This window comes from Diabrotica undecimpunctata, chromosome 8, assembly GCF_040954645.1.
Source record: "Diabrotica undecimpunctata isolate CICGRU chromosome 8, icDiaUnde3, whole genome shotgun sequence".
Lineage (NCBI taxonomy): Eukaryota > Metazoa > Arthropoda > Insecta > Coleoptera > Chrysomelidae > Diabrotica > Diabrotica undecimpunctata.
The window spans coordinates 45,621,689-45,645,489 of NC_092810.1; the positions used below are offsets into that span (position 1 = coordinate 45,621,689).

At 31.5% G+C, this 23,801-nt stretch overlaps 1 protein-coding gene across 2 annotated transcripts; it reads right to left on the reverse strand.

The window, feature by feature from the left end:
- Nucleotides 1-1,200: 1,200 nt before the first annotated feature.
- Ric (Ras-related protein interacting with calmodulin) lies at nucleotides 1,201-23,527 on the reverse strand. Of its 2 annotated transcripts, XM_072540192.1 has the most exons (5): nucleotides 22,883-23,527; nucleotides 20,509-20,565; nucleotides 15,143-15,216; nucleotides 14,546-14,989; nucleotides 1,201-5,692 (listed from the first exon to the last, which is right to left on the reverse strand). In XM_072540192.1, exons 1-4 carry the CDS (start codon nucleotides 23,067-23,069, stop codon nucleotides 14,546-14,548), a joined length of 762 nt encoding a protein of 253 aa, XP_072396293.1. In that variant the 5' UTR covers nucleotides 23,070-23,527; the 3' UTR covers nucleotides 1,201-5,692. The 2 variants fall into 2 exon arrangements, with proteins under 2 accessions (XP_072396293.1, XP_072396292.1); XM_072540191.1 differs by having other exon boundaries at nucleotides 1,201-14,989.
- Between the last annotated feature and the right edge of the window lie 274 nt (nucleotides 23,528-23,801).

The window sequence follows — 23,801 nt, forward strand, 5'->3', positions numbered from 1 at the left end:
AAGATAACGTTTCTGTGATATTGTGGCTCTAAATACATCTCGCCCTGTACCATCTGTAGCAAAGAGACTCTCGGTACTTTCATTATTTGATTTAAAAATTTGAGTATATATCAAAAGTCCATTGGACGATTTCTTCAATCATGTCCTCGGTAAATAGCAGTTCCCATACATCTAGTACTTCCGGATTGTCACCAAGTATTTTTGCCTTCTGAGGTAAACCAGGTAATTGCAAAATAATGTTATGCTTTCTTGTGCGGACGTTTTTAGGTGGTTGGTTCTTGCGCCATTCAAATCCATTTTTCCAAAAAATGTTTCAGATGCAGGTATATCGTCTTCATTACCTATATCATTATCGGATTCGTCATTATTTGCTGAATGTTCAGAGTCACTAAAATGTTCACTCTCACTCACGTGGTCTAATCTTTATCGCTATCACATTCCTCCAGCCATGGCTCTGCAACCGATTCAAAATTCGGATCATCAAAACGTATGCGTTTTCTTGACGGTCCAAATTCCATTATTCAGCAGATACTGTAAAAACAAACAGTTTACATAAACAAATGTTTTTCATTATAAAATAAAATAATTACCTTGCATAAAAAATATGTAAAATCACTTTTTTGGAACAGTAACGTAAATGGTATACTCCGTCTGAGCGACGGTTTCGACAGATTTGTAAGTTTACAGAAAGAACTGACGTGTCAGTATTATTATTTTATTTTTAGAATCTTGAAGAGTCCATTATAGAAAGGTAGGGAAAACGGTAAGAGGCGTAGACAACCGATAAGTAAATTGATGTATTTTAAATTTAAACCCGTCTGTTAGACGGAGTATACCAGTTAAGGGTTAATATAGTTTATGAGGTAGATATGTACGTTTACACATTGTTAAAATCATGATTTGTGAGTGCTACTCGTAACATTCATAATGTATTGGTTTGTTTATTCCTGGTGCATCTTTATTGTGTAGTTAGTGTATAATACATTCCATATTAGCCATTGAAGCGCCGTATTTGGAATGGAGAACTTCTCCACGCAGTTTATCCTGTCAGTGAGTCCTGTCCTGGACTCACGGTCTCAGACCAACATGAGAGAATATAGTTTCAATCTGGATAAGATATATTGTCATTGTTTCTTTTGTAAAAGCAGTTTGCTACGCAAGATTCACAACTTTTATATAGATTTTTAAATAAAAAGCAAATTCAAAAAAGAATACTTTTTTATTCTTTCAAATAAAAAATATTACATTAAAGCTATATTTTATTTTAGGGCTCTAAAAAAATAACTGGTAATACCGCATACCTGCTGATACACAATAACTCGCAAAATAGTTACAGGTTTATATATCATAACACATTATTGCTTTTATTTTTTTTACATTTTATATCTTGACTTGTATACATATATTTATATAGACATTTATTTTAATAACTAACATTTGGATTTTTATTACAATACACGCAGGGTCTGGGTTACTAAGTGGCCTTTTTAATAATCAAATATCTCTCCTAAGTAGAGGGGCCAAGAAATAGTAGAGGTAATGATGGATAAGTAGTACGAAGATAAATCAATACCAATTAATATTAATCCAGTTAATAGTCTATTCTTTATGCTAAATTTTTCATTCTTGTTAACTTTATTTTGTTAAAAAGATTGCCTCTGAATTCAAAGTGTTTCCAGATAGGTATGATATAAATTGTGTAAAAATTTTTAATAATAACGAAGTTATTAACCGTACTGATAAATAAACACCCCGTATCAACAAATGACTATGAACAAGTTTTAAGGTGTTCTAACTTCGTCATTAATAAGTATTTTTATAAGTATTATATTAAATTAAATTATTATAAATACAAATTCTGTAACTACGAAAAAGTATTGTACTGTCTGTAAAAAATCTTTGAAATCAGTTAATAACTTTAAATATTACAATATTTTATTTCCGATTTAAATACGGCTAAATCTAACATTATTGATTTATTAGCTATCGACTTTAGCCACTATCACCTCTAGTCTTTTGCTTTTCTTTCACTACAGTAATCTCGATATATATTACAAATATATACCTGTTATTAGATAAAGACACCTCTTCATCTGTTTATTACCAACCTATTTAACGCCCAAAATGGTATTGCTTTTATTGTTATGTACATTTAGGAAATAGGCAACATTGGATAAAACGAATTTTTAAAAACAAAAAATAATCTTCCGTTTAAAAACCGCTTCCTAAATTTTGATTTAAAACACTTATTTCAGAAACACTGATAAGTTCCATAAACCCACGAAATTTTCTAGTGATAAATTGCTGATAAAAAAAACTAACGAATTTTTTGACTTATGTAACTTAGAACTTGCAACAGGATGCAGCCTGTCCTTTCAGACCTTATTCATCTTTCCCCAAGGCCTTTAATTTCCAATTCTTCGTTCAGACTTAGTTCAGTTATCTGCCTCTTTGAATAATTTTATTTCATATAATTTTTTTGTGGAATAATTTTATTTAATCTATGTTTACGTCTGTCAGAATTCACTTCTGCGATCTGCGTTCAGCTCAGCATTTCGACTAGGGAAACATAATATATACAGAAATCGCCAGCTAGGTAAACCTTTATTTTTCAATTTTAATTCCACTGTTTCGATTTTATACTCCATTCTATTTTATGCCATAGACATATAAAATGTCGATGATGTTTATGCCCTACTCAAAGCGACAAACTATATTTGGAGTTGGCGACTCCGTTCTGTCATGTCAGTTTTCGCTTCAATTGAAGGGAAGGTTTTTATGCATATCTGTTATCTATTTAAAGCGATTTCTACACGTAAATTCACTTATATCATTAAATCTCTTCTTTGACTTCGTTTTTATATATAACTTTCTGTCTTTTGTCTTTTTCAATGTATTAATCCCTTCATCCATTTAATCATTGCCATCTGCTTTTTTTATATATTTACTAATCTTCTGGCAAGGAAATGTTTGAAATTTTATGCAGTCGCTAACATAAGGTTTCTCATTTTAATTTTTTGTTGTCCACCTCTTGTTGGGGCATACCCTAACCACATGAGTGGAACTTCTTCAACCTCGTGGTACCACACAGGAACTTCCCAAATCACATGGTTGACCATGGAATAAAAAACTGCAGTTGCTATGCAAAACTCAACGGCTACCTGAAAATACATACATGCATTCAACAAGCAGCTAGAATCAGGTACATCCAAGCCATCATCTGAAGTCAACAACTACGCCAGCTAAGTTCAACAAGTTTGCTTTGTTTTTTTATTTAATATTAAAATTTAAATTTATATATATATATATATATATATATATATATATATATATATATATATATATATATAATAGGCGAGTCTTCTACAGCTCTACAGTTATCATGCCGGTCATGGCATCTTCGACATCTTCTCTCCATGACCGTCTTGGTCTACCTCGTTTTCTTCTAGTGAGGTGAATCCATCTTTCTATCTTTTTTTGCCAACCATTTTGCAGGCATATGGACTGCAGGTGTCCATACCGATAGTATCTATTATGTCTAGGTCAATTTCTATTTTTCTCCTAGTGTCTACGTTCCTCCCCCTATCAAGTCTAGTGTGCCGGCAACATCGTCTGCAATAGTCCATTTCCATTACCTTAATTTTTGATTAATTTCTTTTGTTATTTTATTATTCCACAATAATCCGTGTAGCAGTCTAGTGTCTGATCTTGCTTGGCGAATCCTAGAATGTATTTCTTCGTTACTTCCTGCTTTTGATGTTATTTGGACTCCCAAATATTTGAAGGTTTCAGTTGATTTTATAGTTCCCATTTCAAGTTGTAAGATTTCTGGTTTTTCTCCTGTAACTAAATACTCAGTTTTTTGTTTATTAATTATAAGGCCCCACTTGGTGTACTCCTCCTCCAGTTTTCTAATCATATAGTCTATATCACTCTCGTCTTCAGCTAGAACGGCTTGGTCGTCAGCAAAGTGTATCGTGTTCAATCTCTCGTCTTCGAGTGGAATGCCCATATTGCAGCACTTTCTTTTCCACACTGAGATCGCCTCATTCAGATATATTTTGAAGAGTGTAGTGCTATGCAGCAGCATTGCTTCAAACCCTTACTAATATATTTGTAAAGCTGTTGTACTGCTTTTATATTTTTTTATTTATTCTTTGTTTTTTCATTGCTACCCAGAGCATTGAAAAGGTTACACCATCGTATGCCTTTGTCAGATCTATAAAGACTACACGAATTGAAAGGTTGTGGGCTAATATTTTTTTCAATAACCTGCTTTAGATAAAATATGCTGTTTATACAGAATCTGCCTGCACGAAAACCATTTTGTTCTTCTACAACTGTCATCTCTATTTTGGATCGGATTATAGCTCGATATATTTTGAGTAGTACACTTTCGTTGGCACCCCATTGATAGTGGGACAATGTCTTTAACAGATTCATTCTGCTTAAACAGTTGTCTTTTATCTCATCTATATGACGACGTGAATATATTTCATCTATATGAATATCGTGGACAGAACACGTCACAAACAAAGAGGTTCTGACAAGGATGAATAAAGAAATAGAAATTTTAAAAACAATTAAAACAAGAAAATTGGAATATCTCGGACATATTACACGTGGAGACAAATACACCTTGCTCCAACTGATCATGCAGGGAAAGATCCAAGGAAAGAGAAGCATAGGGAGGCGTAGAATGTCATGGCTGCGCAACCTGAGAGAGTGGTACAGATGTACATCAAATGAACTTTTCAGAGCAGCCGTCGTCTCAAAAGTCCGAATAGCTATGATGATTGCCGACCTCCGCCGCGGAGATGGCACTTGAAGAAGAAGAAGAAGATATGACGACGCCAGGTGAGTTTGTTATCGACAGTTAGTCCTAAAAACTTGCAATGATCAATTAACTCTAAATTTACTCCGTTTAATGTTATTTTGTGTATTTTAGAGCTATTGTATTTCCTGGTGAATGTAATTATTTTATATTTATTGGAAGAGAACCTGAAGGCTGCTCTCTTGGACCATGTATTAAGGGACTGGGCAGAATTTTGTAATAAAGATGAAGTTGCAGCTGCGGATTTTCCTTAGCAGTATACAATAAGTACAGATTGTTAATTTAACCTGCACCTAAGTTTTTTTTCTCAAAACTTATATCCCATACGATAAAACGTATATTTTATTTAAATAAAAAAATAATATTTGTCATGTACACAAGTTTAGAGAGTGGAAGATGTTCAAGATTACATTGAAGACGATACAAAACTGAGCTACCCCCACGTGAAAACCAATAAAAATATTAACAAAAATCTGTATAATTCATTCAAACTTGTACCAAGCAACTTTTATATGTTTAACAACGATTTTTAGCGGCATGAGTCATCAAAGAGATAACATTAGACTTCCAGCACTGTTTCGAAAAATTCGCAGGGCTAATGTAGCGAAAAAGAAGACAAAATAAAAGATATTAATAGTTTTTTTTTAAATAATTCGAGATTTTTGACAAAACGATCTAGTATTACGTTCAGGTGAATATAAACATTAGTATAATAAACGATTTTGACACATATTTCGTCTATTTTTGATTGTCAACATTTTTAACATGCATATACACCAACACTTACATAAAATAATTGTGTCGATTAAAAAAATCCTTGTATATCAACAACAGGCATGAAAGCTGCATATTCGTAAGCTAAAAAATATTTTAATAGAAATTCGTTTCTTATTTCGGAACATAGTGAAATATTGTTTATGCGATTAATTTAAATTAAACACATATATTACCAGACCCCGTAAAAATATGCGGAATGGATCTTACGGAAGCACATTAATTTATACATGATTGTTAATGTCTATAAATACTTATGTAATTTCTGCATCTCCCAAGTTAAATTATCAAATAGAACAAAATATAAAAATTTTAATAGTATGGCTGTAAATTCTCCGAATATTAAATTTGGCTCAACCAGGGTGCTTTTGGCATTTTGCTACTTAATGATACCATAAAAATGTAACCACTTAGATTTTATCCGAAAAATACCAAGCATAGGAAATCAAAAATATCATGAGCCCAATGTGACTTTAAATTGATCAATAAGCTCCTAGCATTGAACTCCTGATAATACTTTTTATGAAACATTAGCAACACGTTTTATTACTTTAACGTTTATATAATGTGCATTCTATTAAGATACATTTCGCAATCAATGACTAGAACAAAAGATATATTTAAAAACTTTGTAATGTAACGTGATAATGTACAAATTTTAATATAAAATTTCTAGGTAACTAGCCTGAAAAAATTACTAGTAAATAGGTAACTAAAAATAATTTATGTAGTAAAGAAAATTTATTTAGACGTGATTAAAATGTATCATTTTAACAACATGAGAGATGAATTTTTGACATTGATGCAGAAAGTATCTGTTAACTACAATAAAAATAATAAATGAATATTGGTCGCTCGTAAGTTAGTCAAAATAATGTATTTTGTTTTCATATTAGGATTCCAGTGTGGTGTAATTATATTTTTTTGTATTTTAAATTCCGACTTCCAACTTTCTGTCTTTTTTATCAGCTTCCAGTCTCTGATTCCCACCCTTTTACAAGCAGTAATTCATGGCTGAATCTTTTCATTTCCTTCGTGGTTTGTCTCCATTTTGTGCCCTCAGCCATCTAGTAACCTCCCTTCAATATTATTGACCTGTATAATACCATCCAATCATTCTAGGTGGCCTACTCAATCAATATACGTCTTTTGACTACTTTTGTTATTCGAGGGTTACCATACAATTATTACACTTCCCCATTACATCGTCTTTTCCATTAGTTACTATCGTTCCACCAAATATTAATAAAAGGACAAACACATTTTAAAAAAAAAGTCATCATAGTCCCATATTAAAAATAACTGTGCATTTTAATCACATCTGCAACACAAAGATTACAGAATAATATTTGGTAAAAACAAAATATAAATTTTAAGTAGTATAAATGCTGTCATTCAAAAAATACTAAAGCACCAGGCAATCAGTCGTATTTAGGCACTTGCTTTATACCATATATATAGAGTACTTTTTTAAAGAAATGCAAAACCATTTTAATTCCACAGGGAACATATTTCTGTCATATTCACCACTGTCAGGTCTCCCTACCCGTGACTTTGCCACTGTCACTAGTACAATTTAAATAAAGTACTAAATGTGACCCATGTGACAATTTTGTTTATTGTTTGTTCGTTGTACCCATTTTGAAAACAAAAGTTTTCAGTGTTTTATTGTTGTAGTAACGGTCGAATTCATCACTAATTTTACTTTTCACTATTCTGTGATCGAAGTCTGTGGAAAATTGGTTTGGTAACTCAACGCCTTGAAATATATACTTTTTTTGGTTAGTAAGAAGTTAATTTCATTTCAATCAACATAATAGTTGTTGGGATTCATTCCAATCCGAAAAATGACTCGTATAAGTATATTCTACAACTCAGAAACGTTGAACGGTTGGGCTGGAATATTTGGCGATTGTCTTGTTGGACCATTTTTTAACAGCTTAGTTGACTGGAGACATGTATTTGGATTTACTTGAAATCACTGTTTATACAATGTCAATAAACGTAAGAGGAAACGATAACCGATACCTCGAAATTCACCTAATATTTCAACAGAATGGAGCACTTCCAGAATGTATTGTAGCGGTTCGTGAGTAATTCAATGAAATATTCCCTAGACATTCAATTGTAAGAAGAGGATTAATTGAATGGCCTCCAAAATCTCCATAGTTATCTCTTAGATTATTTTTTGTGGGGATATTTAAAAAGTCAAATAAACACAAATCCTTCAAGTTCTTTGGAAAAGTTACGGCAACATGCTATTACTGAACTTCGTTAAATAAGTCCAGAAAGGTTTGAACTTTTTGGGCATCTACGATCAATTATTCTAGTTTGCAATTATTGAAATTAGAATTAAGCAAGGTTGTTTATAATGAAAAGTTTTTAGTATTTGTTACTGCGGTTATAAATTGTGCATTATATATACATCGGTTTAGAACGTCTTTCGACGTTGTCCGATACCTAACACCATCTCTTCCTATCTTCGCAGTCGTTTGTTGTTAAATTTCTTTCGCTCATGGACTTGTTTACGCCGTGTTGCCATTCTATAAATTGTGCATTAAGTTGTTTAAATTGTAGTTCATCTGAGGTACCATAATTTGCTAAAAATAGAACACTAAACTTACTGAAAGTGTGGTGATCAAAAGAGGTATTCGACAGGGGTATGTCATATGCCCATTCCTCTTCAATATTTACTCCGAGGAAATATTTAAAAATCTGGAAAATGCAACGGAGGGCGTGTAAAAACAAACGGTGATTTAATCAACAACATAAGATATGCCGATGGCAGAGTGATCCTTGCCAGTAGCATAGATGAATTACAATCAGGTTAATGCAGTGAACAACAGGCGAGTGACAGGAAGGAGAAGACACTCGTGGATTCAAGATCTGCGGAATTAATTCGAGCTTAAATCGGTTGAACTATTCAGAACTGCACTAAGCAGATCAGAATTGTAATGTTAATAGCCAAAATTCGCAGCGGACAGGGCCCTTAAAGAAGAAGAACACTACTATTATCGTCTAGAATGCTACATTACCATCTACTTTTCAACATTTTTTTGTATCTTATTTATTATATATGGCACTTAAACGTTTTAAAGTATTTTAAAGATAGCGCCAAAAATGTTTCGTCCTTAAAATTTCTGCTCCATGGGGGACAGTTAATCTTTGGAACGGTAAATGTGAAACATAAAATTCGACAAGGGTTTTAAAAAGAAGTGCCCTTACGTGATAGTTTACAGAAAAATTAAAATTAAAAAACAAAATGGCGGATATTTGAAAAATTGCCATTTTTAACTTTTTTCAGTCACAAAAATATTATTATTATTTTTTGTCAAATTGTGGTAAGCTATCATCGAGAAAACCAAACCAAACCAAATACATCAAGTTTTATTAAAATTGGCCGACTAGATTCTCAGATTAACTGTCAGTCAGTTTAAAAAAAAATGTATTTAAAGTTTTTTTCTGTAAATATTTCTTTCAAAATCTATTCCATATCTATGAGAATTTTTATAATACAAGATGTAAAAGTATAAGCGGCATTTTGGAAATAAGTAAATAAATATAAGTCGCGCAATTGACAGCAAATACAGAATAGATTTAGGTGATTCCCATGCTTTTTGAATAAGCTGAGAAATATTAAGGAAAAAAGCGTGAGTTGAAACATAACCGATTACCTGGTGCATAAAAAATTGAGGAACACTGTAAATGCTTGACTAAACATATATTTTGGTCTCAACTTCCCCTGTAAGTAGATTAAATCTATACATATCTAAAAAATTGTCATATTGCATTTAAGCCTCTGAGCGGCAAATATTTGTAAAAAAAAACAATAAATAAAATCTTAATCGTCAACAATATTCTAGGTACCTTAACACTACACAACAAATATCTCAAATTCTCAATAATTTTTATAAATGCAACACTGGTCTTACAATTCAACCACTCCTAATTAAACAATTTCAAGAAAATAAAATCAGTTTACATAATGTAAACAATTCCTAATGACTTTCGTCATTATTACAGCTTCGGAGTTACTTCCTACAAAGTCTAAAATACGATTTAGATACATACGTACATATAACATACGTTTATAATGAAAATCTTAAATAATACCGGAACAATAAATTTACATTTACGAAAATTATTAGATACCGGACGTCTATTATCTATCTGATCTAAATATTCTAAAATTTCTTACAAAGAGAACATTTCAAGTGGTTGGCCGTATACCATAGTTAAAAAAAACTTACATAACTTCTGTTATTGGTATAATATTTTATAAAATTATTGGAATATCCAAACGGATTACAATTTTTTAAACGATTTCAGTCCTACCTAGTGATACCTGAAAGTAAGTAGTCCCACTTTAATGCAAAGGGGTAAAATTTTGCCTGTTAGAGATAGTGCAAACACTACTGACTACTGTGCAGTAGACGAAATTTGGTTTACAATAGAACCTTTCTGCCTTTACGTGAATTTTGACTCCGCCTTCGCGCAGCTCCACGGTCAGGAGTGTTTGCACTATCTCTAATTAAAAACATTTGGCACAATTACTTAATTGAAGCATTTGCAACAACACGGTGTAAAAACCTTTAATTTACATTTAAAATGTTCATCATCACCAACATCACCCAGCCCTTTGCGTCCACTGCTGGACATAGGCCTCCCTCATTTTTGTCTATTGTGCTCTATCTTGAGCACTTTTCATTCAATTTCTTGACATTTTGTTGAGATCGTCAATCCAACGAGTAGGGTGTCTTCTTCTACTTCGTTTGTCTAACCTCCACTCAAGCAATCTCTTCGTCCACCTTTCATCTTGGGCTATCAATATTGCGTCGTCTGCGTAACAGAGTATTTTTATTTCTTTGTTTCCCATTCTGTATCCTCTTCCTTTGTTAACGCTTTTGATGATTTCATCCATGATCAAATTAAAGAGCATGGGGCTCAATGAGTCCCCTTGTCTTATTCCGCTGCCTATTTCTATAGGTTCTGTAAGTTGTCCATCTATTTTGACTTCCATTTTGTTGTTTTGGTAGACGTTTTCGATAGATTTTATAATATTTAAGGGAACTTATATATTATACAGAAGATGGATTACATCTTTGAGACTTACTCTGCCAAACGCTTTCTTTAGGTCAATCAGACACAGAAATGCTGGTTTATTTTACTCTAGTGATTTCTCAGTAATTTGCTTTATAACGAATACTGCATCTGTACACGATCTTCCACTACGAAAACCCTGTTTTTCATCTGCTAAACTTATCCTCGTGATTTATTAGCACTTTTAAAATTTTAGTTGTAAGTTTTAGCGTAGTATATAAGTTTATACCTCTGTAGTTTTCTGGCTGTTTTTTATCTCCTTTTTTGAATAGTAGAACTAATAGTATTTTATAATTTTATTAATTAATTTTATTAATTGTTCTGTCATTGCTGCTCCCCAATATTTCAGTAATTCGTTGGGTATCCCGCCTTTACCTGCTACTTTTCTGTTTTCTGCTTCCTCTGCATAGAGCTTTTTTAGGTAGTCAATCCCCGTATCCTTTTCTATGTGTTTTGGTTCTATTAGTTCCTTTACCTCTGTTGCGTAACAACAATATCTAATATTTTTATTTTATTTTTGTATCATCATATCACACTGTATATTAGTTTAGATTTATAAAATTCCTTTGTACCATCTAAGAATCTGTACGGCGTTGATAACTTGCATTCATATAACTTTCTAGACATAAGCTCCTAAAATCGTCAAAGAATTATAACAATAAAAGGATTAGTAATTCCAAATTATCGGTTTGAGTCATTTGAAATTTCCCAACATTAACGAAAGTTACCCTTCGCAGGTAATCAATGTTACCAATGAAAGGAAAGTCGAAGGTATTTTAAATGTAAACATATCCTTTACTTACGTCGAGGGTCAGGGGGGAGATTTCTGAATGTCAAGAAACGATTACTAGCCGAGTGATTGAAATCAGTTGGGATCAGTTCGAATCCAGCATTGGATGAGCTCTAGACTCCTACCCGCGCCAGCCGCACTTCAGAAGATTTAACACAGTCGGAATATTAATAAATTTACTCAGTTCGTGTCAATATTGTATCACCGACGAGTTATCTAGTTTTATAGTTTCATAAAGTTTAGTTTCATAAATCAGCTATCGTAAGCAAGTTATCGGTGTCCAAAATACGTTGTTGTAATTGTTTTAATAGACTTGTTAAAACGTTCTTTTCGAAACTTTCATTTGTCCCAGTTTTCTGGGTGGTCCTTCAAAGAAGTAAAGTGAACCTATTTCCCTAAGGACAAAACTTGTTCCCCAAGGGAAAAAACCAGCGACCTATGACTGGTGCGCGAAACAAAGGCATCACGACAAGGTGTAAGGACAAACACACCTGCATCTTCGCTCAACCTCCGTTCTTTGACCTCTTATAAAGCGCCACATTTCCTTTTGCAGACCGTAAAAATCATGTTGCATTTCTTTCGAAAAGCGTTCCCAGTGATCATTTTTGTTGTTGTTTATTACTCCGGGTACTAAATACAAAAACTGGCACCAAAAGACTATTTTAAACAGCAAAATATAAATATTGACAATGCTGATCGGCATTGGGTCACAAAAAGTTAAACATGAATACGAAGTAGTAATTTTTATGACCCCGATATTATTTCGATTTTCATTATAAAGTTTCATTATGTTAAAAATTATTTATCTTATATAACATAGTTTCTGCCAATTTACATTAAACGAATTTTATAAATCGGTAACTAAAGGATTTAAACGTGTAATTAACTTAATTTTACGGTGCATTTTAAATAGCACTTAATATTCTAAGTGAGTATTTGTGTCGTTCAAACCCGTAACGAATATACTGTCCACATTGTTTTTTTTTTCACATTTTTACTAATTTTGACTAATTTTAGCGAAATATTAAAAATGACAAATTAGAAATTAAGATATGAAAACGATTTATATCTATTTCTCAAAATGTCGTTTAGCTGTATGAATGCTGTCCATGCTTAACCTACTGTACTCTGGGGTTGTTTGGTATACATTTCTAATTTCTTTCTTTAACGATTACTTTCTTTATGTAGTTACAGGGTTTTCTATTCAACCAAAGGTTTCACAAGTTCGATAATTTATAGGACATCCTGCAAATCGTAACTGTCAAAAGAAAGCTAAGATGGGTATTAAAAAAACAAGTTAACAACCTTTAATGAACCTATCTATCTATATAAGGATTTTTACAGCTTTCGCCGCCTTCCTTCTTTCAGCCAACGTCTCCAAGTCCTTTCTCTTCTGCCATTCTCCATCTCTAAGGTCTCGTCTTTCCATGACCTCGTCCACTTCATCCCTCCATGATCTTCGGGGTCTACCTCTTTTCCTCCTTCCTATTGGGCTCCAATCCGAAATCTTTGCTATCCACCTTGTCCATACCAAATTAAACGTTTTTCTTCTATGTAGATGAGTATGTCTTGTTCTACAGCCATTGTTCGTTTTGAAATGAACCATAAGTTTGAAACTATTTTTCTTCTGAACCGTTGATATATATATATATATATATATATATATATATATATATATATATATATATATATATATATATATATATATTGTAAAACATCTCAATAAAGATAAGAAATAACCATGATCAGAGTAAACACAGAAAGCTGCAAATCACAACTTACTAGCTAAAAGGGAGGTATTTTTCAAATATTTTTACGGTTGCTACATACAGTAGTGTCTATTTAGTGTCACTCAAACTAGATATCGCTACACAGTTTTACTCTGTTGAGTAAGAAACTTAGCTAAGAATCCCGCTTTTTTCTGCAAATCTATATTGGGCTGTACCAGTGGCGACTGAGTTCCAACTAGACCGAAACATATCGTAATGGGAACGGAGGCAGATGTTTTACACAAGACAGGCATATATGACTTCTGGTACACAATTGATAGAGGATTACACAGAACAGCGTAAACACCATCCAAAAGGCATTTCACTGATATTTCTATGTAAAATATTGTACTCCTACTTTTTCGTTCTACTTGCAACACAACAGAAAGTGATAGGTTGAAGACAAACTCGAAGAGAGAAAAGCAGGCTACCGGTTTATCTTTAAAGTCTTGAGGACAGTAGTAAGATTTATTGATGAGCTGAGCTCTGTAAAAACAATGGAGGCAACGTATTCATTGGGGTTTGAAAATGTTTTTAAAAACAAAATCGACATATATACATGAATCAATTTTACTTATCAGTTGATAGTGAATTAGTTTGTTGGTTTGTACTGCGTACTAGTTTTAAATAATACATAGGAAATTCTGACTCTGTATATAGAATACTGCATAATTAAAATAAGAACTACTAATATTATTGTTCCATTAATAAATATGGCAAATATTTGACATTTAGATGAACACAGTAAAAGAGTACAATATTCCTATCTGTTTAAATGACTCGTAATAATATCCAACATGCTGGATATAATATTCGACAAAATCAAGAGAAAAAACGAAAGAACTTACAAATTCGTTCGCTTTCGTTAATCTGCTTTAAAATTCAAATAAATTTCCAAATTAGTAAACTCAAACTAAGTAATAGGAAATGCAAATATCATCCAGATTCTAATTTTGATAACTCTGGTGTTTCTAGAAAAAAAATTGCATTATTTTTATAAGTGAGGATTTTCAATTGGTACGTTATAGGTAGGTCCTGCTACCTTTAAATACAACAAAGTACAATATTGTGGTAGTGAGATATTAGTCTTCTTATGAGACAGTCAAATATATTGTATATTCTTCAAAATACTTTGGCAAATCTTGAATTAAATCATAAATACATTGTTCGAAACGTCCGCGAATCATTCCAATGCATCATCCAACCGTATTTAGCATATTTATCCAAACAATTAATGATGTTAAAAAAGATTTGAAATTTTCCACAATGTCCACAAACCTATGAGCTATAATTTTGATGTCTCCTCCTCTTGAAGACTAACGCGAATATACTCCTAAGCCTCCACCATTTGCTATGCCTATGAGGCTTGTGTTCATTGCTGGGCAATCCTAGCTTTTCTCTTTCCTTTTTCCGTATCTCCCTAACTAAGGTATGAAAAGCATCATCTACATAGGTTCTTAAACAAGCTGATGTTTCGTAAAAGGGACATCCAAACTGTCTCGCCAAAGATTTACCTTCTTCTGTACTGACTTTACGTTGCATATGAAGGTCAAATTTGTTACCTACCAATACCAACGGTGTGTCTTCGGAAGCTCTCACTTTTTGGATTAATTTCTTATATTCGAGAGCTTCCTGAAAGCTGTGTCGATCAGTAACACTGTAGCAGATTAAAAAACCCTCTCCACATCGCATGTATTGGTCCCTCATGGCAGTGAACTCCACCTAAAAGGATTTGTTTCTCTTAAAATATGTAACTAAGATGTATACAAGCAACAACTAGCAAAGCAATATATAGTATGTATTGTATGATTTTTAGAAAAACATGTTCGCAGATTTAATAAAACCAATAACCAAACCTCTATTGAATTGCATTACCTGTCCTGCTGTATCCAAAATATCCAATAATGCAGGTTCTCCATCAATAACAGCTTGTTGTTGATAAGAGTCCTCTGCAAAATTAAAATTATAACTGTATTGAAAATAATATTAAAAAATTTTTCAAATATCCCTATAACGTTTATAAAATGTTACTAAATTTATTTAATTTAAAACTACAGACTAGTTTTTGTTTAAATATAACTCCTTTAATTATTTTTTTATAGTAAATCATTTAGAAATTTCTCCATCATCTGTTTCTAGTTTGTCAATATTTTTATTGTATCATTATTTATTTTCTTGTCTTAGGCTACTCTGATAACTAGGGGAGCGACGAACGCCCTAATAGTATTCGATAAACCCATAACTCTCTGGCTACCGGACAAATTTGATAGAGGCAATGGATTTTCTAAAGAGCTATGAGTCATATCGACGCAGAACCATAAAAATAATAATAGACTAGGTAAGGTATGCGCCGCTCTGTGGAAAGAGGTGAAACGACTATTATTTACTTTGAGTGGTCTAGCTATCTTTGTCTGTCATACGCGTGTGATCTACCAAACTAATATATATTATGTGGGAGTAATGGAACGTTGGAGGTGGAAGGTGCATTTATTATGCTAGGTGCTAAAGAGAGATAGACAGACCACCGATCGACTGATCCGCGTTTCACTATTTTGCTTACGCTGACAATAGGTTGTCTCAAAGTGACTAGTCTGTACATGGTAAATGTAAAACATCGATGCCATACTTCTTTGTAAACTTGTATTAAAATAAACGTCACTTCTTACTACTTAGCCTAATCGATCTTTTGTGTTGAGGGTAGCTTAAGTACTAATGCCCACTAACGACCCTGTCTGGCTTCCTTCTGTCAGTGGTTGTCAAACATAAATAATATTTGCTACAACATACTTGGGTTAAATTAAAATAAAATAGAAATTAAGAAATGCCTTTTGTTTATGTCACACAAGCAGTTTGTTTTTAATTCTAAAGTATGTGCTAGCGATACAAACCATTTGTTTATAGATTTAAATAAAATCGAATAAAATAAAACTAAAATATAAAGAAACTTATGTATTTATGTATTGTTCCGTTCAAAAGTTAAGGGGGGAAGGACTTTTAAAAACCGCACTGTATATTTTGGCAGTAACAAAACGTAGAAATATCCAAAAATAAAACTAATAAATAAGTTGAAAATAAACGAAGTCATTGTATTTAATTTCGAGTGTAAGTAATCATAATTGTACACCATTATATTTAGTCCCTTTTCTGTCAATCGCTGTCACATTTAGTTTCTGCTTCACTATCATCATCATCATTATTATCGTCACTGTCATCACTATCTCCGTTATTTATATTTATAATAATTGGTTCGATATCATCCAACAAATTGTCAATTTCCCACATTTTTTTTTCTGTTGCTATTACGTGGTTTACGTAGTTTTTCCATTTCTCTGGCGTAATGACCTGGTACGCTGCTGTAATTAAATTTCGCATTTCAGCTTCTTTAAAATTCGCGTTGCGTCCAGCTATATACCGTTTCACTTCACTCCAAACCATTTCGATGGGATTGAGTTCACAGTGATAGGGTGGGAGCCTCAGAATCTTCACATTGTGCTTTTTGGCAATATCTTCTATTATGTGCCTGTCATATTTTGCTTTGAAGGCCTTGACTACATCAAGTAACTCGCATTTTAGGTAGTCTTGTTCAAAAAATAGGTCCTTTGACAGAAGCCATTCTTGAATATATTTTTTTAGTGTTGAACTGTTGGGAATTTGTTCTGACTTTCTCCTGTGATAGGAGGCATTGTCCATTACCACACAAATTTTTTTCTGGCAAATTTAGCGTTAAGTTATTTTCGAACCAATCTTCGAAGGTCGGTCCATCCATTTCGTCATGGTAGTCCTGAGTATTTTCTTTGACAAAAACGTGAGCTCTGCTCCATCAACAAATCCACTGGTAGATCCTGCGTGCAATAAAACGAACCGTGCACCACGAGCTGTTGGAGCTTTTAATCCTATTGTCAGACCACGAACAAAAGCATCGCGATGAGATATAATTATTTTATCAACCTATTCTTTTTTCACACTGTGCACGATATTTACCCATGGTTCATCAAAATACACTATGTTGTATCCTTCTGCACGGTATTTACGAATTGCGCGTAAATAACAATGACGCCACGAGATGATTTCTGGTTTTTCAATCAAAATTGAATTTCTGCCACGTTTTATAAACACAAAATCCATATCACTCAGCAAGCGATGTGGCGTGGCCCGTGAAAATTTTGGTAAAGTTTCTTCGACATTTACAACAGGTAATATGGTGTTTATTTTTGGTGGTATATTGTCACGAAAAAATTGATGAACTATTCTACGAATTTGGTCCTTGACAGCTTCATCGTACTTGTTGTCACGAGAATTACCAACCTTTCGCTTCTTGGGCCTGCTCTTTGGAGATTATAATCCAGCAGGTGATGAATATTCCTGTCGTATGCGAAACAGAGTCTTTTCGCAAACACCACTCATTTCTGACACTTTCCTAATTACACTTGATACAGAATCGTTGTTATCCTGATTAAGATGATAATTAATAATATTCATTAGTATCTGCTTCTTTGAAAGTTTCAGAGCTTTTCCACGTTTCCATTGAACAATTTCCTCCATTTTGCGGTAAAAATTCGGCGTCAAATATAACAATAGCCAACAACAGAAAATAACAATAATTGCCAACAAGAAATCACAACAACAGCCACCAACAAATAATAACAATAACAAAACATTAACAGTACATCCAAGATGGTACAAATAATCGTAACTCGAATATGTTTACGCGCTCCGAAGAACAAATAAAGACTAATTAAGGCCCTGGATGTATCAAGCTTTTAAACATATTCTGTACAAGAATTACTCTAATTGCTTCTTAATTACTGAATAACTTAGAAGAAAGTATTTGCAGTTGATATCAACCAAAATTACAAATTCCTTACACAGTATGGTAGTAATTAGCACCGCAGGGACATAAATAACATTTTAAATTTGGCAGTTAGTAGAAATTACCGGAATTATTTTAAACTTTGAAACAAATGTTTATTTAATGCACATTTTATTATACTACTGCTACTAATAAAAGATAAAAGTTGATAAGTTACTATTAGAAACAAATAATGTATAGTATTACTTATGTAAAATTATTAGCAAAAGATATTTGTAAATTACATAAAATTGTACGTGAGGATTTGTTGAGAACTCCTGGTTTATTCCGTTTATTTTGAAAGATAGACAATAGAGAACGCCATCGCTCACTGCATAAAACTGGCAACGTCTTGGCGAAATTCCCATAAGGTTAGCATTGCATATCTTACCCTGTAGAGACTAGTCACTTTGAGACAAAGTATATAGTCTATTCTTATTATGTCTAGGCGCAGAACACAAGTTTACGTCTGAAATAAGTTGTACTAATCATCCTAAAAGTTTCACCGATAAATGTCATTCTTTAGCAGTTCTAAGTTCAGGTTGTATCGACTCAAAATATTTTAAAAGTGCAGTACAATATATTTCTTTTTTAAATTTATAGTTTTTAGTTTTAATTGTTAGCTTAGTGACATTTATAGAGTGAAATAATTTATTGGAAAGTAAAGTACCTATGTATTTATTTTATTATATGTTTAATAAATTAGAATTTGTTTTATGGTATTTTGTTCACTTTAATAATAAAAATGTTGTTTTTAAATATGGTATAGATCTGATCGAAAAATTGTGGCTTTACTGAATAAGTCTTTTTGTTAACTAATTTTTTATTTCTATTGTTATATATAGCAAAGACGTAGAAATATGAGTAGTTCCAGAAAATTTATTCATAGCCAAGGTCGACAAATTATATATGGTGTATATCAGTTTCTGAAAAAAAAGCTTGTGATGTTTTTGTCAACACAGTGAATATATATATATATATATATATATATATATATATATATATATATATATATATATATATATATATATAATATATATATATATATATATAATATATATATACATTGTCCAACAATCAAACAATCATATAATAAATCTCCTGCTGAACGCTTTAAATCACCTCGAAAAACTATTAACAAAACTTCAACTTCCAAAGGGTCCGTTAACGAGTTTGAAGAGGAACCAATTCAAAACCGAATTTTCGAATGAAAAAAATTGTTGTAAGTTGTTGTAAATTGTTGTTGTGTAAGCAGTAAAGAATGAAGAAGGGTAAAATAGACTAGTTTCGCTTTAACCTTCCAGTGCATCATTGCCAGTTAGATCTACGCAACTAATTACAACGTTATAGCTCTTTAGAAAACCCATTACCTCTACCAAAATGTTGGTAATGAAAATCTGCACAGTTTTTCTAAGTAACATTTTTTTATTAGAGTGGGGGAACATGAGTAAATAAATAAGAAAAAAGCAAAAATTTTGATTTTATAAATTTTTAAAATTCCATATTTAACTCGCGATACCTCGACTCATAAACATTATGATTTCTAATTTTGACACAATATATTATGGACATTTTCACAAAAAAAATGAGTATGTAAATATGAGTATGAGAATGTAACCGCACTCTTAATTTTGACCATAAATATACAAAATAGTGATTTTTTTGGAAAAAGTCTTGAGCTATTCGTCAGATAATTTTTTCTAATTAAAAAGTGGTATTAAAAATTATATATACTTATACATTATAAATTATATATATATATATATATATATATATATATATATCATATACTTATATAAAACAAAGTCCTAAATCGTGTTAATTACACCATTTATAACTTAAAAACTGCTGGTACCGATTTTATTGATATTTTGGTAGAATCACCAATAAAATGTAAAATTTCACAGCAAAAAAAAATTTTGATCTTAGGAGTATTTTTATTTGGTAATATTGCAATAACTGTAGGCCCAAACTACTAACTAAATGATTTGTTTTGACGTAAAAATAAAAACATTTTATTAAATTAAGAATTCAACTTGAGTAGACACGTCACTACAATGTCTTTTTTTCATGTTGTTTGTGATTTGTTGAGAAAAAACATTTAGGTAGCCCATCATTTTTTTTGTTTTACATTATTACAAGGTCCTTGAATGACTCCATCCCATTCAGCATAAATGATGATTTTGTTGCCACATGAATTAGCGCCTTTTGAAACGTTGAGTTTAATTAAATTTTTCTGTATGAAGTTCACCAGGTAAGCTAGTCTATCATAAATTTCTATTTTTAAAATATTCAAAAGCAAAATCTTTTGTGCTTAACTCTTTGGAGTTATCAAAAATTTGTTGTAGATATAGATTTTATAATATATGTAAATAAATCAGAAATATCTTACCGATTGTTGGATCATGATAGTCCAAAAAACTGTGGCTAACAAATTGCAAGGTTACAGCTAAAACAAATAAATATTATCTTAACTTGATATTAAATTTTATAAGTAATAATAACGTAAACTGATATGATAACTAAAACTAATCATAATACAATATTCACAAAAAAAAGATCAGTAAATATATATATATATATATATATATATATATATATATATATATATATATATATATATATATAATCATTGCTGACACGATGGCTGGATATTAAAGTTGTTGTCCATAGAAACTGGACATTTATGATAATTTTAAATTCTTGATAACATTTCTATCATTGTCCGGCCAATGTCGACATTGCCCGTTGTTGGTCAATGTTGCCCATCGGCCCATCCGGTCAATGTTGAAACTGTGACTAGAAACTAGGTTATACTAAATTGTTTACTTTATTTCTGTTCTCATGCTGAAATTATCTGTAGTAAATTTATGTAAATAGTGTTATTGTGGATATCAACAAAATGAGCACTCATTTTAATAATTATATAAACTCAATAATCAGGTCAAAACATGAAGACAATAAATTATTTGTAAACCGTGACGAATACAATAACCAAATAACTGAAATTAAAGAAGTGAAAAATGTTTTAAGAACACCAGTGCTAAAAAAACAACAAAGCACTATAGAATGGTTTGTAAAATGAATTATTTGAAATAATTTATAATGCGCACTTAGCAATTTAGCATGGCTGACGTAATCGTATGGTTTCCGAAATAAATAAACTTTATTCTAATGTAGCTAAGGAAACAATAATGGTTTACCTACGACTTTGTGTGACATGTCAGAAAAAGAATAGTAACTCAAGAAAAGGTTTGGTTTCGAAGCCAATTTTGTGTTCAAAATTTAATTCACGTGCTCAAATCGATTTGACTAACATGCAGTCACAAAATTATAATGATTTGAGATTTATAATAGTATACCAAGACCATCTTACGAAATTTGAAATCTTGAAACCCTTAAAAACAAAAAATGCTGAGGAATTGCACTAAACTTATTGGAAATTTACACAACGTTTGGTGCACCTCTTATTGTACATTCCGATAATGAACGAGAATTCTTTAACTCAGTTCCAACTAAATTACACACTATGTGGCCGGAAGTAAAAATTTTTCACAAAAAACCCAGACACAGTCAAAGTCAGGCAGGGGTCAGTTGAGCAAGCTAACAGGGATATAGAAGAAATGTTAGGGGTATGGATGGATGAAAATCAAACTGCAGATTGACCTTCAGGAATAAAATTAATTCAGTTAAAAAAGAATCGAGCACATCATTCAGGTTAGTAAATAAATTATAATTTTTAAAATTATTGCAGTATCAAAAAATCAAAATTACTTAATTTTAATTATTCTGGCCACTGTTATTATTGATGGGTTATTTATGAAAACTCTAATTTCAAGTTATTCTTTTACAACATTGGCCAATAGCTAATGTCATTGTCATTAAAGGACGGGCATTGTCTTTAATAACTGGGAAAATGGACATTCATGACAATGCCCAGTCTTTAACATCAATGTCCAATTTACATTATTGTCGTAACATATGTATATACATATATATATATATATATATATATATATATATATATATATATATATATATATATATATATATATATATATTCTCCTCAATGAACAAACATACATAATTAGGGAAATGCCAAGATAATAGGACATTTTCATTATATACTGTTGAATCATAGTTAATTGTTATAATTATTTAAAAAGCTCCTAAAAAAACAAGTAAAGTAAAAATGATGCATTTACTTGACATAATCCTTATCAAATATAGTAAAAAGATCAAAACTATCAATATATTACTAAATAGCTAAGCCACAAAAAGCTAAAAGATATTGAAACATCTATATTCTAGAGGAGAGTGAAGAAGAGAAAATATGCAAAGATAGAAGAGAAAATATACAAACCAAGTAATGAAACATAACAAAAATAGACTTAACATTTTCAATTAGAAATACTTATGTGCTTATTCTTCAGTGCTGCAATACTTATAATTAAGTGCTCCAACTTATCAAAGTTGGAAATTAATTTAGTTGAAGTATTCCAAGTATACTGCAACCATTCATGGAAAGAAGTTCAAAAAGAACTTTTAGGATTAAAGATATCTCCATTCTGTATAAGATTTCATCAGATCAAGTAAAACTAGAAATTTGCTTGCAATTCAGTTGCTATAAAGTTTTTAGTATACATTTAAATTTTACTTCTATAGTAAATAAATAAATATTAATTAAGTAAATAAAAAATAGAACTTAAATATGCGGATTGTGAATATATTTAGAATAAATTAATATGTTGTATATTGTTTTTTACCTGATTTTCCTACACCCCCATCACCTAAAACCACAATTTTGTACACTCTTATTCCACTTCTGGTCTTGTCTTGAGTGCTGGCACCTGCTATAGGCCTATCGACGTCTATTTCTGAATCTTTTCCTGATCTATTTGACTCCTGACGTGATATTTTTCCTTTTTTCTTATGACTTGCCTCTCCGGCCATGTCCTATAAGTGAGGTCCTGACTTGTCAAGTAGAAAATTAGGAGCGGTAACTAATTAACAGCATGGAACTGGAAACAGAGGAGTAAGAGGGACCGTGAAGAAATTAATTAGTACGTTTTACAGGCCATAATTAAATTTAATTACTAATTATGCGAAATACACAACTGTCAAGAAAATGCACATGAAAATACCCCCACACAAAACCCAACTACCAATATCCCATCCCTCCCTACTATGATTTAGAATCCCTTGATGAGACGCTGTCACTGTCAGTTGTCATAACATTATCACAGATTTTTAGGAAACAATTTACTAGAATGTGTGTTTATAATTTTGTTTATGAAATTATTAGATAACATCTGTTGTTTATTTTTATACAGTTGAAACACATTTGACCGCAAACGCAAATTATAAAGCCAAGAATATAATAAAGACAATAATGGAAGCAAGTAACTGACCTTCCCACAGAGTTGTGAGACAGGGTCGGATTATATTTTTTTAGAAATTCATATATATATATATATATATATATATATATATATATATATATATATATATATATATATATATATATATATATATATATATATATGAGATTTTTTTAATTTCTTTAAAATCTATTTATTCATTTTCTTTTGGGGTGTATATGGTTATTTCATTAGCGCCTTTATGATTTACTAGGTACATCTCAGTTGTCGAAACGGTTCCATTTTTTAAAGGACATCTTAATAT

Bases quoted from the DNA above. Each gene is read 5' to 3' on its own strand.
- Ric (XM_072540192.1), bottom strand. From the start codon at position 23,069: ATGGCCGGAGAGGCAAGTCATAAGAAAAAAGGAAAAATATCACGTCAG. The intron at 20,566-22,882 runs GTAAAAAACAAT...TATTTGTTTTAG, and splicing joins TGGGGGTGTAGGAAAATCAG to CTGTAACCTTGCAATTTGTT. The intron at 14,990-15,142 runs GTAATGCAATTC...AAATCCTTTTAG, and splicing joins TTTTGGATACAGCAGGACAG to GTGGAGTTCACTGCCATGAG.